Source organism: Zosterops lateralis, assembly GCF_965231275.1.
Source record: "Zosterops lateralis genome assembly, chromosome: 10".
Lineage (NCBI taxonomy): Eukaryota > Metazoa > Chordata > Aves > Passeriformes > Zosteropidae > Zosterops > Zosterops lateralis.
Genome location: NC_139770.1, coordinates 9,955,340 through 9,968,736, shown reverse-complemented (window position 1 = coordinate 9,968,736; position 13,397 = coordinate 9,955,340). Strand labels below are relative to the sequence as shown.

General features: G+C 57.7%; 2 protein-coding genes across 5 annotated transcripts; one reads left to right on the top strand and one right to left on the bottom strand.

The window, feature by feature from the left end:
• Positions 1–2,774: 2,774 nt before the first annotated feature.
• On the bottom strand, positions 2,775–9,661 carry MUC20 (mucin 20, cell surface associated). Of its 3 annotated transcripts, none has more exons than XM_083868572.1 (6): positions 9,330–9,641; positions 7,211–8,251; positions 4,238–4,609; positions 3,903–4,022; positions 3,529–3,614; positions 2,775–3,304 (listed from the first exon to the last, which is right to left on the bottom strand). In XM_083868572.1, exons 1-6 carry the CDS (start codon positions 9,601–9,603, stop codon positions 3,230–3,232), a joined length of 1,968 nt encoding a protein of 655 aa, XP_083724698.1. In that variant the 5' UTR covers positions 9,604–9,641; the 3' UTR covers positions 2,775–3,229. The 3 variants fall into 3 exon arrangements, with proteins under 3 accessions (XP_083724698.1, XP_083724699.1, XP_083724700.1); XM_083868573.1 differs by having other exon boundaries at positions 7,211–8,185; positions 9,330–9,639; XM_083868574.1 differs by lacking the exon at positions 3,903–4,022 and having other exon boundaries at positions 9,330–9,661.
• Positions 9,662–9,715: 54 nt separating this feature from the next.
• Positions 9,716–13,363, top strand: LOC310913281 (deoxyribodipyrimidine photo-lyase-like). Of its 2 annotated transcripts, none has more exons than XM_083868575.1 (10): positions 9,716–9,823; positions 9,991–10,273; positions 10,453–10,598; positions 10,740–10,922; positions 11,083–11,241; positions 11,589–11,787; positions 11,873–12,025; positions 12,254–12,375; positions 12,476–12,631; positions 12,812–13,363. In XM_083868575.1, the coding sequence occupies exons 2-10, from the start codon at positions 10,042–10,044 to the stop codon at positions 12,887–12,889; spliced, it is 1,428 nt and encodes a 475-aa protein (XP_083724701.1). In that variant the 5' UTR covers positions 9,716–9,823; positions 9,991–10,041; the 3' UTR covers positions 12,890–13,363. The 2 variants fall into 2 exon arrangements, with proteins under 2 accessions (XP_083724701.1, XP_083724702.1); XM_083868576.1 differs by having other exon boundaries at positions 12,476–12,635.
• The last annotated feature ends 34 nt before the right edge of the window (positions 13,364–13,397 follow it).

Below are 13,397 nucleotides of genomic sequence, written 5' to 3'. Positions count from 1 at the left end.
TAAAGCCCACGCATCACCCCGGGCAGTGGGAACAGGGCACAGACGATAAACCGGGGCAGGGGAAGCATTGCTCACCTGGAACTAAACTCCTGCCCACCAGAAATGCCACTATGGGTGTACAGCTGGGGGTGAACAGTGCATTGGGGATCTTGGAACCAGCACTGCAGATCATGGGGTGACTGACCCATCAGTGACAACCTGAGCAATGTCCACACCAGGGCTGATGGAGGATTGGAGAGATGTAAACCTGCCGTGGGAGAGTGGTTCCTGCCCGTGCTGACGATGCTGTATCACTGTGGAAAGCAACCCCAACAGGGAATACATGCTGACTCTAGAGAGTGTTGCTCCAGATGGTGTGTTTGAGGTGAAAAATGTGGTGAGAACCACAGGGATTGTTGCAAACATGCTGCTCAGTGTAGAGGCAAACAACACAGCTGAAACAAGATGTCGGCCCCAGCCTGCCTGCAAGATCCTGTCTGTGCTCCACAGAGGCCAGCACTCTCTGGAGACCCTTGTGCTTGTGACTCCTGCCCATGCTGTCCCCCAGAAATGCCCATCTCCCAGCAGAGTCACGGGACTGACAAACCAAATTCATCCCTCTGCTCAGGCCTTGGCACACCCTCCCAAGAAAGCCCAGAGCCACCAAGGGATACCTCATCTTGAGAACAGTACCCTGTTCTCCCTGTTACCACTCTAGGAAGGGGCCTTTCATTCATCTTTTTGCTATGTCTGAAATCAAGGTCCTGGCAAAGCACTAGTTCCTGTAAGAGCCATTAATCCTCTGTTACCAAAGACCAAAGCATCACGTGGGCACTGGAGCCCTTCAGGAGCCTGTAGCCAGGGGGCAATTCCTTGAATCCCAGCACCCAGGGGCTCTGCACCATCCAGCATGGCAGAGAATGGCCCAGCACAGTGCCTTATCAGCTTTCCTGGAATTAATGGGCTGGTTGTTCCAGTCCTGTGGAGAACACAGCATCTCCTACTGGCTCCCCTCCAGCCTCCTGGCAAGGGCATTTGGAGAGGGCTCAGGGGTAGCAATGGGGAAAACCAGGTTATCCATCAACCCCACAGGTTCTGGATGACTGGGCATGCTGGGTGTGTTGCAACACCCTCCTGCCAAAGAGTGGGAGCTGGGCTATAGCCATCAGTAGAGGTGAAGGGAAGGGAGACACTGCAAGGGACACCTGAGTCACAAGGGACTTGAGACACGCCCCGTGATGCTGCCAAGTCCTCTGAAGGTGATAGTCATGTTGGGCACAAGATTTGCTCCTTTGGACAATGCTGAGAGATTGGATTGTATCACAGCAAAGAGGCTGAGAACTCTTTTGTGGACCAAGAAAGCAGCAGCACTTGGATCCAGCCTCCCAAGCCCCTCTGGTCAGTGGTCTGTGGCAAGCAAGCAGCCATGGGGTGAAGGTGGCACCTCAAGGACAGTAGGCACAGAGAGTGTGGGCAGTGTTGGGGGCTTGTCAGAGCTCTGTGCCACCACTGCCTGGGCAGTGACACCACTCCCATGGGAGCCACATCCTCCCACTGTGCCCCTCTTCTCCCTCCCAGGCTGGTGGCAGAGTGGACCAGAGCATCTCCTCCCCCCATGGCCCCTCAGCCACAATAACGGTGGAAGGAGGCTGTGCCAGCAGAGAACAGTGAGTACCCTGGTCACCTTTTCATCCCAGCACTTCAGGACCTTTTCCTCCCTTTGTGACGCAGTTTGGCTCCATTACCCCGGCCTTGGCACCCGGCCATGTCCCGGGGTCTGAAGTTATGGATTCAACAGCCGGAGAAAACAGCCCAGTGGGATGCGACGTGGGAGGACTCTTGGCCCAGCTCCAAGGCGTAGGCAGACCACAAGGATTTCTTTCCCAGCACCCCACCAGGCAGCCAGCACAGGGACCCCTTCCAACAGCCTTTGCCCTGCTCCCCAGCTCCTTGCCCAGCTGCTAAGGGACCTCTCTCAGTCTCAATGGGTCCAACAAGCCCACAAAAGCCAGGCAGCATCCTAAAGAGCAAAGGAGCTACCCTGGAATGCAAGGGGCACCTCAAATGGGAGCATCCTGACAAGCTGCCTGGGCACAGCCTCCAGCCCAGCCTCTCCCAGGCCCTGTGAACTGGCAGGCAGCTGGGTGATCCCACAGTGTCTCTCCCCATCCTGTCCAGCTGCTGGCTCCTTCCCAGCCGGCTGACAATCCAGGCAGCCTGAGAGAAGTCCCCAGGTTAGGAATCCTACAACCCCACACACCCCCTCCCAGCCCTCCTTGTGCCGGGGCAGTGAGGGCTGCCAGTGAGAATCAGGGATCAGCCAAAAACAACCCCTGACACGCAACAAGGCTATTTTGCTAATTATTTCAGTTTTCAATCTCCAGGCAAGGTGGCTTGCTTGGGCTAATAATTGCTTCAGTTGGATTTTATCAGGCTAATTAATCAGTTAATAAATGACTTTGCTGCAGGGGGACAGATGTTGCAGCCGTCTCCTTAGTTGGGGACTGAAAAAAACAGGGAAGGAGCACAGCCCACGGGATTTCCACAGCCCCACAGTGCACAGGGCTGCCCCTGCAGCTGTGGGGTGTCATGGGGCAGAAAGATCCAAAGCAGAGACCACCAGTCTGCCGAGCCATCCTTGGGAATGTCTACAGCAGCCCCTGGTGGGAGGGGACAGCACTGAGCCCGTGTCTCCACGCAAAGCTCTTGGGACTCAGTTTTCCTCACCGGTACCTCCAATAGATGGCAAAACTGAAAACTGGGAAAGGCAACTTGGAAAATAAAGAAGTCATCACTTCAACACAGAAAACATGGAATTTCTATTTACTGCCCGGCATGGGTGTTCTCCTCTGTCAGCAATACCACAGGTGAGCCTTGGGCACAGCAGTACTGGGGCTTCAGGTCTCCTTCTTCTCCTTCCTCTATCCTCAGGGTGGCTTTGATGGCTGAACCAGCACAGTCCCAGATGTAAAAGCCCAGTCCCGTGGGGTTCCCTTCTCCCAGCCCCCCAGCAGAGCCCCGTCCCACCACAGGAATGGAGCAGGGTGGTGGGAGGGCTCGGGCTCTTCAGACTTCAGACTGTGGGAAGGGGCAGGAGGGGCACTGGGGGTACAGAGTCAAGGATAGGAAGCCCCAGGTTCAAGAGGAGCTGTATGGGGATTCCCCAGGGGCCTGCACCACCACGGAGTGAGGAGCTGGGAGCAGTTGTCTTGGCAGTCCAGGTGGGAGCAGGCTGGGTGAGGGGCAGCAGTCAAGTCCTCCTCTTCCCTCGCCACGCCAGTGACAGGCCAGCACATGGGAATGCTGTCTGCAGGTCCTCACGGAGCTGGGGGGAAAGAACAGCCATCAAACTGTGCCAGAGGGGGTTTCCTACCCCCTGACCCCACATAGAAACAGCCTGATCCTGGACTATGGCAGCCAAAGGAGGGTCTCCCCTTCATCTGAAAGGGCTCTGGATGACATTCAATGCAAGATTCAGCCATTCCCCTCCCTGACTGAGTGAACCACAACTGGCAGATGCAGAGTGGGATCTCCTCCTGCACACCTCACCTTGGACAACACCAGCTCCTGCACCGTGGTGTTCCCCAGGTCCAGAGGGGTGGTTAGCCGCAGTGAAAGAAAGAGGTGAGATGCATCTAGGGATTAAAAATAGGACTCTGGTTATTGCCCTGGGCTGTGCCAGAGGACCTGGGGGTCTCTCCTCAGGGTTGATGGCACAGACATGGAACATCCTCCCAGGTTAACTGTGTCATGGACACTCCATGCTATCAGAAGAAGCCTCTCACTGTACTGCAAACCACATGTACAAAGCATCAGCAGCTCCACACCGAGAACACAGTGAGAGCAGTGGGGCTCCAGGACCCCCTGCACTGGCCTCAAGCACTGATGCTGGGGGTGGTGATGCCCACAGGCACAGCACTTACTGGTGTTGGACGAGCCAGAGGGGCAGACTGGTGTCAGCGTTGGCAGGTCTGTAGGCATGCTGAGGGTAGCGGCCTCTGAGGCCTGGGCTGAGCTGGTGGCAGGGGAAGAGGGCTCAGTGCCTGTGCAAAGCAATGTTAGGTTAGTGCTGTCTGCAGAGGTACAAGGTGCTCCTGCAACTGGGGACAAGCCTAAGTGAAGCAGTCTACGTGAAGCCACCCAAGTACATGGGATTCCTATGGGGATTTGTCACCCTGACCATGTTCCTGCCTTCCAGGTTCCCGCCAGCTGAACCCACCCATGGCTGCACTGGGGGTCCCAGATGCTGTCAGGGTACCTGAAGTTGACTCCATAGTTGAGGGGAAGATGTTAGGGGTGGTCCTGTCTGGGTAGCTTGAAGAGGGGGTGCTCATGGGGTCAGATGAGCTGATAACAGGGCTGGCTGTGGTGTCTGCAAGGGCTGACGAGGACTCCACTGAATCTTCTGTAGTTGTGGCGAGAGGAGGCTCAGTGGGAGGTGAGGTGTTGCCAGTCTCTGTGAATGTGCTGGACTCCTCTGAGGTGGAGGCTTCTGTTTCAGGGCTGGAGGAAAGGAGGGTGGCTGTGCTGGTGGAGTTAGTGGTAGGCAGCAGAGTTGAGGTCTCCATAGGTGTTGAGGAGGTAGGGAGAGCTGGGGACAGAGTTGCTGTCACACCCATGGGAGTGATCTCTGCAAAGAGTTGGTACAATGAGATTCAAAGGGTTGGTGGTGAAAGGCTGAGTCCATGGCTATGCTGGGGATGGTGCAGCATCACCACTGCAGTGAGCTCCCCAAGGAACTCAGAGCTGCACATCAGCCATGGAGCATCGTGAGTGGCAGTTCACTGTCCTGCACAGATCAAACACACAGATCTCTTCAATGGGTATTAACCAGACATAAATCCCCAGCCTGACAAAGCAGGAACAAGCCATGGCCATTGCTGGTTTCAGGACAGAAACTCCTCTCGGCGCCAACCCTAAGACCCATTCCACCATCTTCACCCATCCCTGGAGGAAGTCAGACAAACCCATCTGACAGGAAGAGCTGAGCAGGAACTGGTGACCGTGAGACGGTCTGGAAATGCAGCAGCAGCAGTTTAAACAAACCCTCTGTGCTGCAGATAGTCAGGAACTGATAGCGGTGGGTGTAAATAATGGCAACGGGGGAAGCAGCCCCACAAAGGAACAAATCCCAGCTTGCAGCTCAGGATGAGCCGTTAGAGACGTGCTGTGACCCACAAAAGCTCTGGGGGGAGGGGGTGGGACGCAGGAGGAATGCCTTCTCTTCCACTATGGACTGTACCAGAGCATTGTACTGTCCCCAGAAAAGCCCAGGGATCTTTAACCCCCTCCAAAGGACAGGTAGGATAACCTGCCTGCCTGGACCTTTGTCAAGGGGTGATGGGAGGTGGTGGCTTTGGGATACCAGAGTGGATTCCGCAGTGATCCCAGCACAAACCCAGTCAGTCTGGGGCTCTGCTCACATGAGGATGGGAAACTGAACCACAAGTGCCATCTGCTTTCAGCCAACCCATCCAGAAACTTCCAAAGCCCCTGGCAGCCATGCTCTCCGGACACACAGCAGCTGGTTAAATAAAAATACAGAGAAGAGCAAAGGTCTGACCCCAGCCCTTGCCAGGTGAGTGTCTGCACAGAAAAGCCTCATCCTCACAAAAGGAGAAGTAGCAAGTCCACCTCTGCTTCCCATTTAAGAAGCAGGAAACACAGCATTCTACCCCACAGCTTTCCACCCCCCTGCACACCACAGGTCCCACCCCTCCACCCTGGGCAATGATGCTCCCCGCTCACCACCCACCCTGTGGAGAGAATTGCATCCCACTCAGCCCTTACCCAGAGCCAGGTGCAGCACAGCGAGGCAGGTGAAGCTCAGCAACAGCAGCAGCAGCAGGGACCAGAGCAGGGGCAGGGACTGCCCTCCTCTCTGCCCAGCCATGTCCAGGTGAGCAGGAGCTGACAAACCCCTGCAGGCACCACTCTGAGTGCTCCCCACAGCTCCAGCACTGGGGTTTCCAGGTCTCCTTCACCCAGCAGAGGAGGAGCATCCAGATGGGTCCTTTTACCCTCCAGGTGCTGGCAGCAAGGCAGAGGATTCCACCTGACACGGACACTCCCAGGGACTGGTGCAATGCCCAGCAAACATCAACTGCACGGCCGGACCCAGAACAGCCACAAAAAGTGCGTAGGGCAGGCCACCAAGGCCACCACTACCACAGACCTGGCTCCTGCGGCCTTCCTCTGCCTGCCGTGGGGAGGGTGACAACGGAAAAAAGCCCAGGGATGAGCCAGGCTGCCTGGAACTCCGCACTTCACTGCAGGGGTGATATTTGGTGGTGGCTCCCGGCACCAACGCCCTCAGGAGACAACAGCCAGCTCTGTCTGAGCGCGAGGAACCGGCCAAGAGAACAGGCGGCGCTCAGGAAGGGCGTGCTCCAGGCTGAGGGTTTGTCCCCTGGGCTGTCTGTACAGGCATCACTTCCCCGTGTCACAGCGTATCACAGCCCAAATGCACTGCTGACAGCTGGGGCTGCTTCCTTCTTCTCAGGGTCAGGGACAAGAGCACTTGGAGGCGCCTGCAGGCACTGGGCCAGGTATTGGCATTCCACAGGCAGGCAGGCATGCTGGAGATTGTCAGGGCATAGCCACCCTGCTGCTGAACAGCTGCATGGGGGCACTGCCGGGGCACAGGCACACAGAGGCATCACCAGAGTACTGGCACCCTGATGAGGTGCTCTCACACAGTAGGCATCGGGCCAGGGTGCAGGTACTCTGTGAGGATACAGCAGCTCTGCTGGGGTACAGTGACACCAGGAACATGTGCATGGCCAGGGGTACTGGGGCAGGGTACAGTCTCCCTGTCCTGGTTGAAGTGCAGGGAGTGGGCTGTACTTCTGTAGTCCCAGGATTAAGGCTTCTGCAACAGCCACCAGGATACAGCCACACTGACAGGACACGGGTGCCCAGTAAGCAGCACTGCCAGGGGACAGCTGCCTGGGGGAAGTGCTGGGGTACAGTCACACTTTGGGGTACAGGGTACATAGATTTTCCACGGAGTGTGTGCATACAGGCTCAGTGCTGGTGGCACAGCCACAAGGCAGTACTGTCACACCACAGCACAGGTCCCCAGCCTGGGACCCACCCACTGACCTGCAGAGCCTGGAGATGAGGTGGCCCCTGGGGGAAGAAGCCACGTGCCTGGCTGAGCAAGACAGGAAATCCCGTGGGGATTTACCACCCTGATCCTGCCCTCTGAGTACCCTGTAGCTGTACTCACCTGCAGTGTCACTGGGGGTCTCTGGTTCTGGTGGGGTGGAGGTCTCAGGGGTGGTGCCAGGTGTGGTCCCAACTGGCTGGCTGGGGACAGAGGTGCTCCCAGAGACTTCTATGGTGATATCAAGGAAGGCTGTGGTGTCTGATGGGGTCATCAAGGGTCCATCTGAAGTGTCTGTCACTTCTGGGGTGGTGGAAGAAGAGGTGGTGCTGGTCCCTGGGGATGTGCTGCCAAGCAGCGTGGTCATGGCTGGCCCTTGGTGGGGGCTGGTGCCAAGCGTGGTGCCCACCCCGGTGGAGGAGAGAAGAGCAGAGGTGAGGGGAGGCAGTGTGCTCATTTCAACTCCAAAGGAGCTGACAGCCAGGGCCATGCTGGTCCCCACAGATGTGAAAGTGGTAGTCTTGTCACAGTCGGGTGTCATGGCCACGGAGGTTGGAGCTGGTGTGCTGGTGGTGGTGAGCCCCAGCCGTGCTGGGGTACTGCTGGTGGTGGCTTCCAGCCCTGCTGGGGCACTGCTGGTGGTGAGCCCCAGCCCTGCTGAGGTTCTGCTGGTGGTGAGCCCCAGCCCTGCTGGGGCACTGCTGGTGGTCAGTCCCAACCCTGCTGGGGCACTGCTGGTGGTGAGCCCCAGCCCTGCTGAGGTACTGCTGGTGGTCAGTCCCAACCCTGCTGGGGCACTGCTGCTGCTGGTGGTGAGCCCCAGCTGTGCTGGGGTGGTGCTGGAGTTGGGTTCCTGCCCTGTTGGGGTAATGCTGGTGGTGATGGGTCCCAGCCCAGGTGACACAGGAGTGCTATGAGCTGTGTTGCTCCTTTCCTGTGGTGTGGTGATGTTGGAGGCTGCCAGGCTGCTCCGCTGAGCTGTAGAAGGACTGGATATGAAGGCATCTGTTGGCATCTCTGGGGTGGAGGTTGCAGGACGAGAGGAAGGGAAGGTGGCTGCAGTGCTTGAGCTGGTGTTGGGCAGCATTGCCACGGTCTCTGTGTGTGTCAAGGAGGTTGGGAGAGTCAGGGATGCAGGGTTTGTCATATCTTTGACAGTGGTCCCTGCAAAGAGGTGGGGGAGAGCACACAAGGGCTGGCAGTGAAAGGCTGGGATCACAGCTGTGCTGGGGATGGTGCAATATTACTTTCACCATGAACTGCCCAAGTCTTGCATCAGGAGTGGGGATTCCCTGTCCTGCATGGATCAAGCACGTGGATTCCCTGAATAACAACATGACAATCATCCAGGCAGACCACATAAATCCCCCGCCTGACAAAGCAGGAACAAGCCATGGCCATTGCTGGTTTCAGGACAGAAATTCCTCTTGGCACCAACTCTAAGACCCATTCCACCATCTTCACCCATCCCTGGAGGAAGTCAGACAAACCCATCTGACAGGAAGAGCCGAGCAGGAACTGGTGACCGTGAGATGGTCTGGAAATGCAGCAGCAGCAGTTTAAACAAACCCTCTGTGCTGCAGATAGTCAGGAACTGATAGCGGTGGGTGTAAATAATGGCAACGGGGGAATGCTTTGTGGAACTAGCCCCACAAAGGAACAAATCCCAGCTTGCAGCTCAGGGCAAGTCCATGAGAGACCTGTTGCAACCCACAAAAGCTCTGGGAGGGGGTTGAGGGGTGCAACAGGACAGAACCTACAGCTGTAGTTCAAGGCTCTCAGGAGGTATAATCTGCAGATTTATTCCCAGCGCTCCACTCAAGACTGCTCTGACTTTGCATCAAGTGCAAATGTTGGGATGGCATATGAAGTTTTCCAGGCCGAGTACATCCCAGTGAGGTTGCCATCTGGGCAGGGCCATTTGGTGCTAATTGGGCAGGTTGTAGCAAAGGGAATGAGCCCAGCAAGGACCAAGGCTCAGCAAGGGGGTCCAGCTGGGCCTAAGGTCATCTCTCCCCAGACAGAGACCCACATCAGAGGCAAAAGAAATAGAGCTTGTTGCTTGTGTTCTATAAAGCACTGCCCTGCTTGCTCACAAGGACAGGCCCAAGATGTTGGAGAGCAAACACCCAAAGTGTTTCATTCTGTGGGTGAAGTCACCCCAGGGCCACCCACCACCCTGGAGAACAATGCCCCTCACTCACCCCCCACCCCACAGCTCCACATACCGCTCAGCCCTTACCCAGAGGGAGATCCAGCACAGCAAGGCTCAGCAGCAGCAGGGGCAGCCCTCCCGTGCCCCGAGCCATGTCCAAAAACAGCACCCCAGCCCCCTGCAAGGTGGGGGCCCTGAGGACACAGGGCGTGGGGAAGGTGCCAGCAGGAACCGCGCTGCCGAGTGATGGCTGAAGGGAGCTGGAGCTGCTTCCTTGTTCCTGGGCACGGGGAGGGGAGGCAACAGCGGGCACGGACACCCCTCCCGGGGCAGGTGCAGCCCTTGGGCGCGCCGGGGACATCGGGGCAGCACCTGCGGCCGCGTGCGGGGGGCGGGGCCGGGGCGGAGCCACGCCCCTCGGCACGGCCACGCCCTTCGCACACGCCCACGGCTTGTGTAACGCTCCAGGGCCGCGTGGTGCCGGGTGGGGATCGGGATCGGGATCGGGATCGGGATCGGGATCGGGATCGGGATCGGGATCAGGACCGGGACAAGGATCAGGACTGGGACAAGGACTCCAGGTATCGAGCCCAGGAGCGGATCGCCCAGGGACCGTACCGCCGTTATTCCCGGGTTCCCGAGGAGCGGGATGGGCAGGGGACCAGCATCCCCCGGGCTCTGGGGGCGGACCGGGGCCGGGATTCGCCGCGGGGCGCGGGAAGCTCAGAACGGCCTATTCTGTCTGCAGAGGCCGCAGGGAACCGCGGAGCTGCTGCTGCTGCTGCGGGCGGTGCGGAGGATGCGGCGGGGCCGAGGGAAGAGAAAGGCCGAGGTGGCGGAGGCGCCGCCGGTGTCGCGGAGCAGGACGGAGGAAGAGGAGGCGATACAGCAGGCCCGTCGGAGGGCGGCCCCGTCCGTTCGAGAGTTCAAGTACAACAAAAAGCGGGTTCGCCTCGTCTCGCAGGGCCCGGACCTGAAGGATGATGCTCGGTGCATCCTTTACTGGATGTGCCGCGATCAGCGAGTGCAAGGTGCGAACCAGCTGGTGGAAGGGGCTCGCATGAGTGGTAAAAAAGCACTAGTTCCTTCCTTCTGTAGCTTTGGTGCTGGTCCCACTCTCTACAGGGGGATCTGTAGTGAAACCTCCTGTGAAACCCCATCCCCATCCTGTCAGTGAAGCACCCTCCTGACTTGTGTACTTTCCCCCCAGATAACTGGGCTTTCCTCTACGCCCAGCGCCTGGCCCTCAAACAGGAGCTGCCTCTGCATGTCTGCTTCTGCTTGGTGCCCAAATTTCTGGAGGCCACCATCCGCCACTACAGGTTCATGCTGAGGGGCCTGCAGGAGGTAGCAGAGGTACAGCCGGGGGATGTCTGTGCTGGGTGGGACAGGGCTCCTGGGGAAGGGGGGAGACACATCCATCCCTTCAGCAGGTGGTGGTTGGGTGGGGTTTGCAGAGCCATGAACTGTCCCACAGCCATTTCCCTGTCACTGCAGGAGTGTGCAGAGCTGAACATCTCCTTCCACTTGCTGCTGGGCTATGCCAAGGATGTGTTGCCCACGTTTGTGGTGGAGCATGGCGTGGGTGGGCTGGTGACAGACTTCAGTCCCCTCCGCCTCCCCCGGCAGTGGGTAGAGGACGTCAGGGAACGGTTGCCAGAGGATGTGCCATTTGCACAGGTGGGTGCCAGCACTCTGGGAATGGAAATCTGACTGGTGAGACGTGGGACAAACTTGTCTCCTTGTGTCTTGCGCAGTGGATTGATGAGCAGAGAGCATGCCTGTCATGTTGTCAGGATTGTTGGCTTCTCACACCCTTCTCCATGGCTTTGCTTCACAGGTTGATGCCCACAACATTGTGCCCTGCTGGGTCGCCTCTCCCAAGCAGGAGTACAGCGCCAGGACCATCCGGGGCAAGATCCATGCTCAGCTCCCCGAGTTCCTCACCGAGTTTCCCCCTGTTGTTCGTCACCCACATCCACCCTCCTGCCCAGCAGAGGTACCAGCAGGAGACATTCCAAACCCATTCATGGGCAGGTCTCAGAGTGTTTCACAGAGTGTTTGTGATCCTGGGAGGGGTTGGCAAGGCATGAGGACAGTGATCTGCCTGAGGTCACACACAGATGGTGTGGAGATGAGGATGCCCTGGGGAAAGGGAGGTTCCCACCTCATTCATTCAGTTCCCTCCTCATTCATTCGGTTCTCACATCTCTGCCATGCAGAGGGCTAGTTAAGAGGAGGAGGCCGGCTTAGACTTGGGATTTGGCTGGTTGGGGATGTAACACTCAGGGCAACCTTCCCTGAAAAGATTCTGCAGATGCACTCACTGCTTGATCTGCCGCCCAGCCCATCGCTTGGGAGGCCTGTTACTCCAGCTTGCAAGTGGACCACACCGTGAAGGAGGTGGAGTGGGCAACCCCTGGCACAGCTGCAGGGATGGCTGTGCTGAAGTCCTTCATTGCAGAGAGGCTGAAATCCTTCAGCACCCACAGGAATGATCCCAACAAGGCGGCTCTCAGCAACCTGTCCCCGTGGCTTCACTTTGGTGAGTATGGCTTCCCACTATGCAGCAGGGGTGAGCATTGTGGCTTGGACCAGCAGCCTGACTTGCTCTTTCCCCATGTCCCCAGGCCAGGTTTCCACCCAAAGAGCCATCCTGGAGGTGCAGAAGCACCGTCGCAATTACAAGGACTCAGTGGATGCATTTGTGGAGGAAGCTGTGGTGCGGCGGGAGCTGGCTGAAAACTTCTGCTACTACAATGAGAACTACGACAGTGTGCAGGGTAACATCCTGGGTCAATGCTGGGTACCCTGGCAATCCCAGTTTTGCTAGGAGAAGGGCTGTGGGGGCATTTAGGTGCCATCATTTGGTCTCTTCTGGAGGTAGGACAGAAGCTGGCAAGTGCCCTCTTCAAGAGTGGTGCCTCCAGGGCACAGTGCCCTCAGTAGCCTGGTTCTCAGGACCCTGCAGAACAGGTTGCTCAGTTTTGCTCCTCATCTCTTGCTCACAGGTGCCTATGACTGGGCACAAACCACCCTGAAGCTCCACGCCAAAGACAAGAGGCCTTATCTGTACAGTCTGCAGGAGCTGGAGCAGGGCACCACGCATGACCCACTCTGGAACGCTGCCCAGGTAGTGCCCTACATCTTCCCCACAAAATGCTGAGCTTTTTTCCGAGGCGCAGAGGTGACCTGCCATCGTCTGACCCTTATGGCTGTCTCTATCCCCGCAGCTGCAAATGGTCCAGGAAGGCAAGATGCACGGCTTCCTGCGGATGTATTGGGCCAAGAAGATCCTGGAGTGGACACGGTCCCCTGAGGAGGCCCTGCAGTTTGCCATCTACCTCAACGACCGCTACGAGCTGGACGGGAGGGACCCCAATGGATACGTAGGCAAGCTGCAGGGTCAGGGCACAGGGTGGGAGGCCTTAGCTGTGATGGCCAAGGCAGCAGTGGGAGATCTCTGCAAGCAACTCCAGTCTATTCTGCTTTGCACCCACATCCCACTAGTTCTCTGGGTGCCTCTGAGCAAGAGGGAGAGCTGACACTTGTGTCCCTGTGCCTGGCAGGCTGCCTGTGGTCCATCTGTGGCATCCACGACCAGGGCTGGGCAGAGCGGCCCATCTTCGGGAAGATTCGCTACATGAACTACGCCGGCTGCAAGCGCAAGTTTGATGTTGACCAGTTTGAGCGTCGCTACGCCCCCACACACTCCCAGTGACCCTCTGTGCTGGGGCAGATATGCCTTTGCCAAGCTGCCAGCTTGCAGGGATTGCCCTGGGATGTTGAAGGGCTCCCTGTAGCAGCAGCAAGCTCCAGGGTTTTGCAGGTCTTTGCCATCACCCACTGCTTGAGTTGCCACATTGGGGCAGCTGCTGGAGCCCTCGTGCTGCCAGGTTTGCTGGCAGCTGTGAGAGCCCATCCTCAGCATGCTTGTGCCTGCCAGAAACCTTTTCTACAACCACTGTCCTCAGGAGTAGCCCAGGTTCACCACTGCTGCTGGTAACCACAGCTGAGATTTGGGCTGAGCAGAGTGTTTCTAAGGAAAAGCCCCCAGGAAGAGGCTCTTTGTGGAGCCAGTGCTGGGCTGTCAGAGATCTCTTTCAACAGTTGTTTTAAAGTTTACAGTTTCTATTAATTGTGTTGATGGTGTTT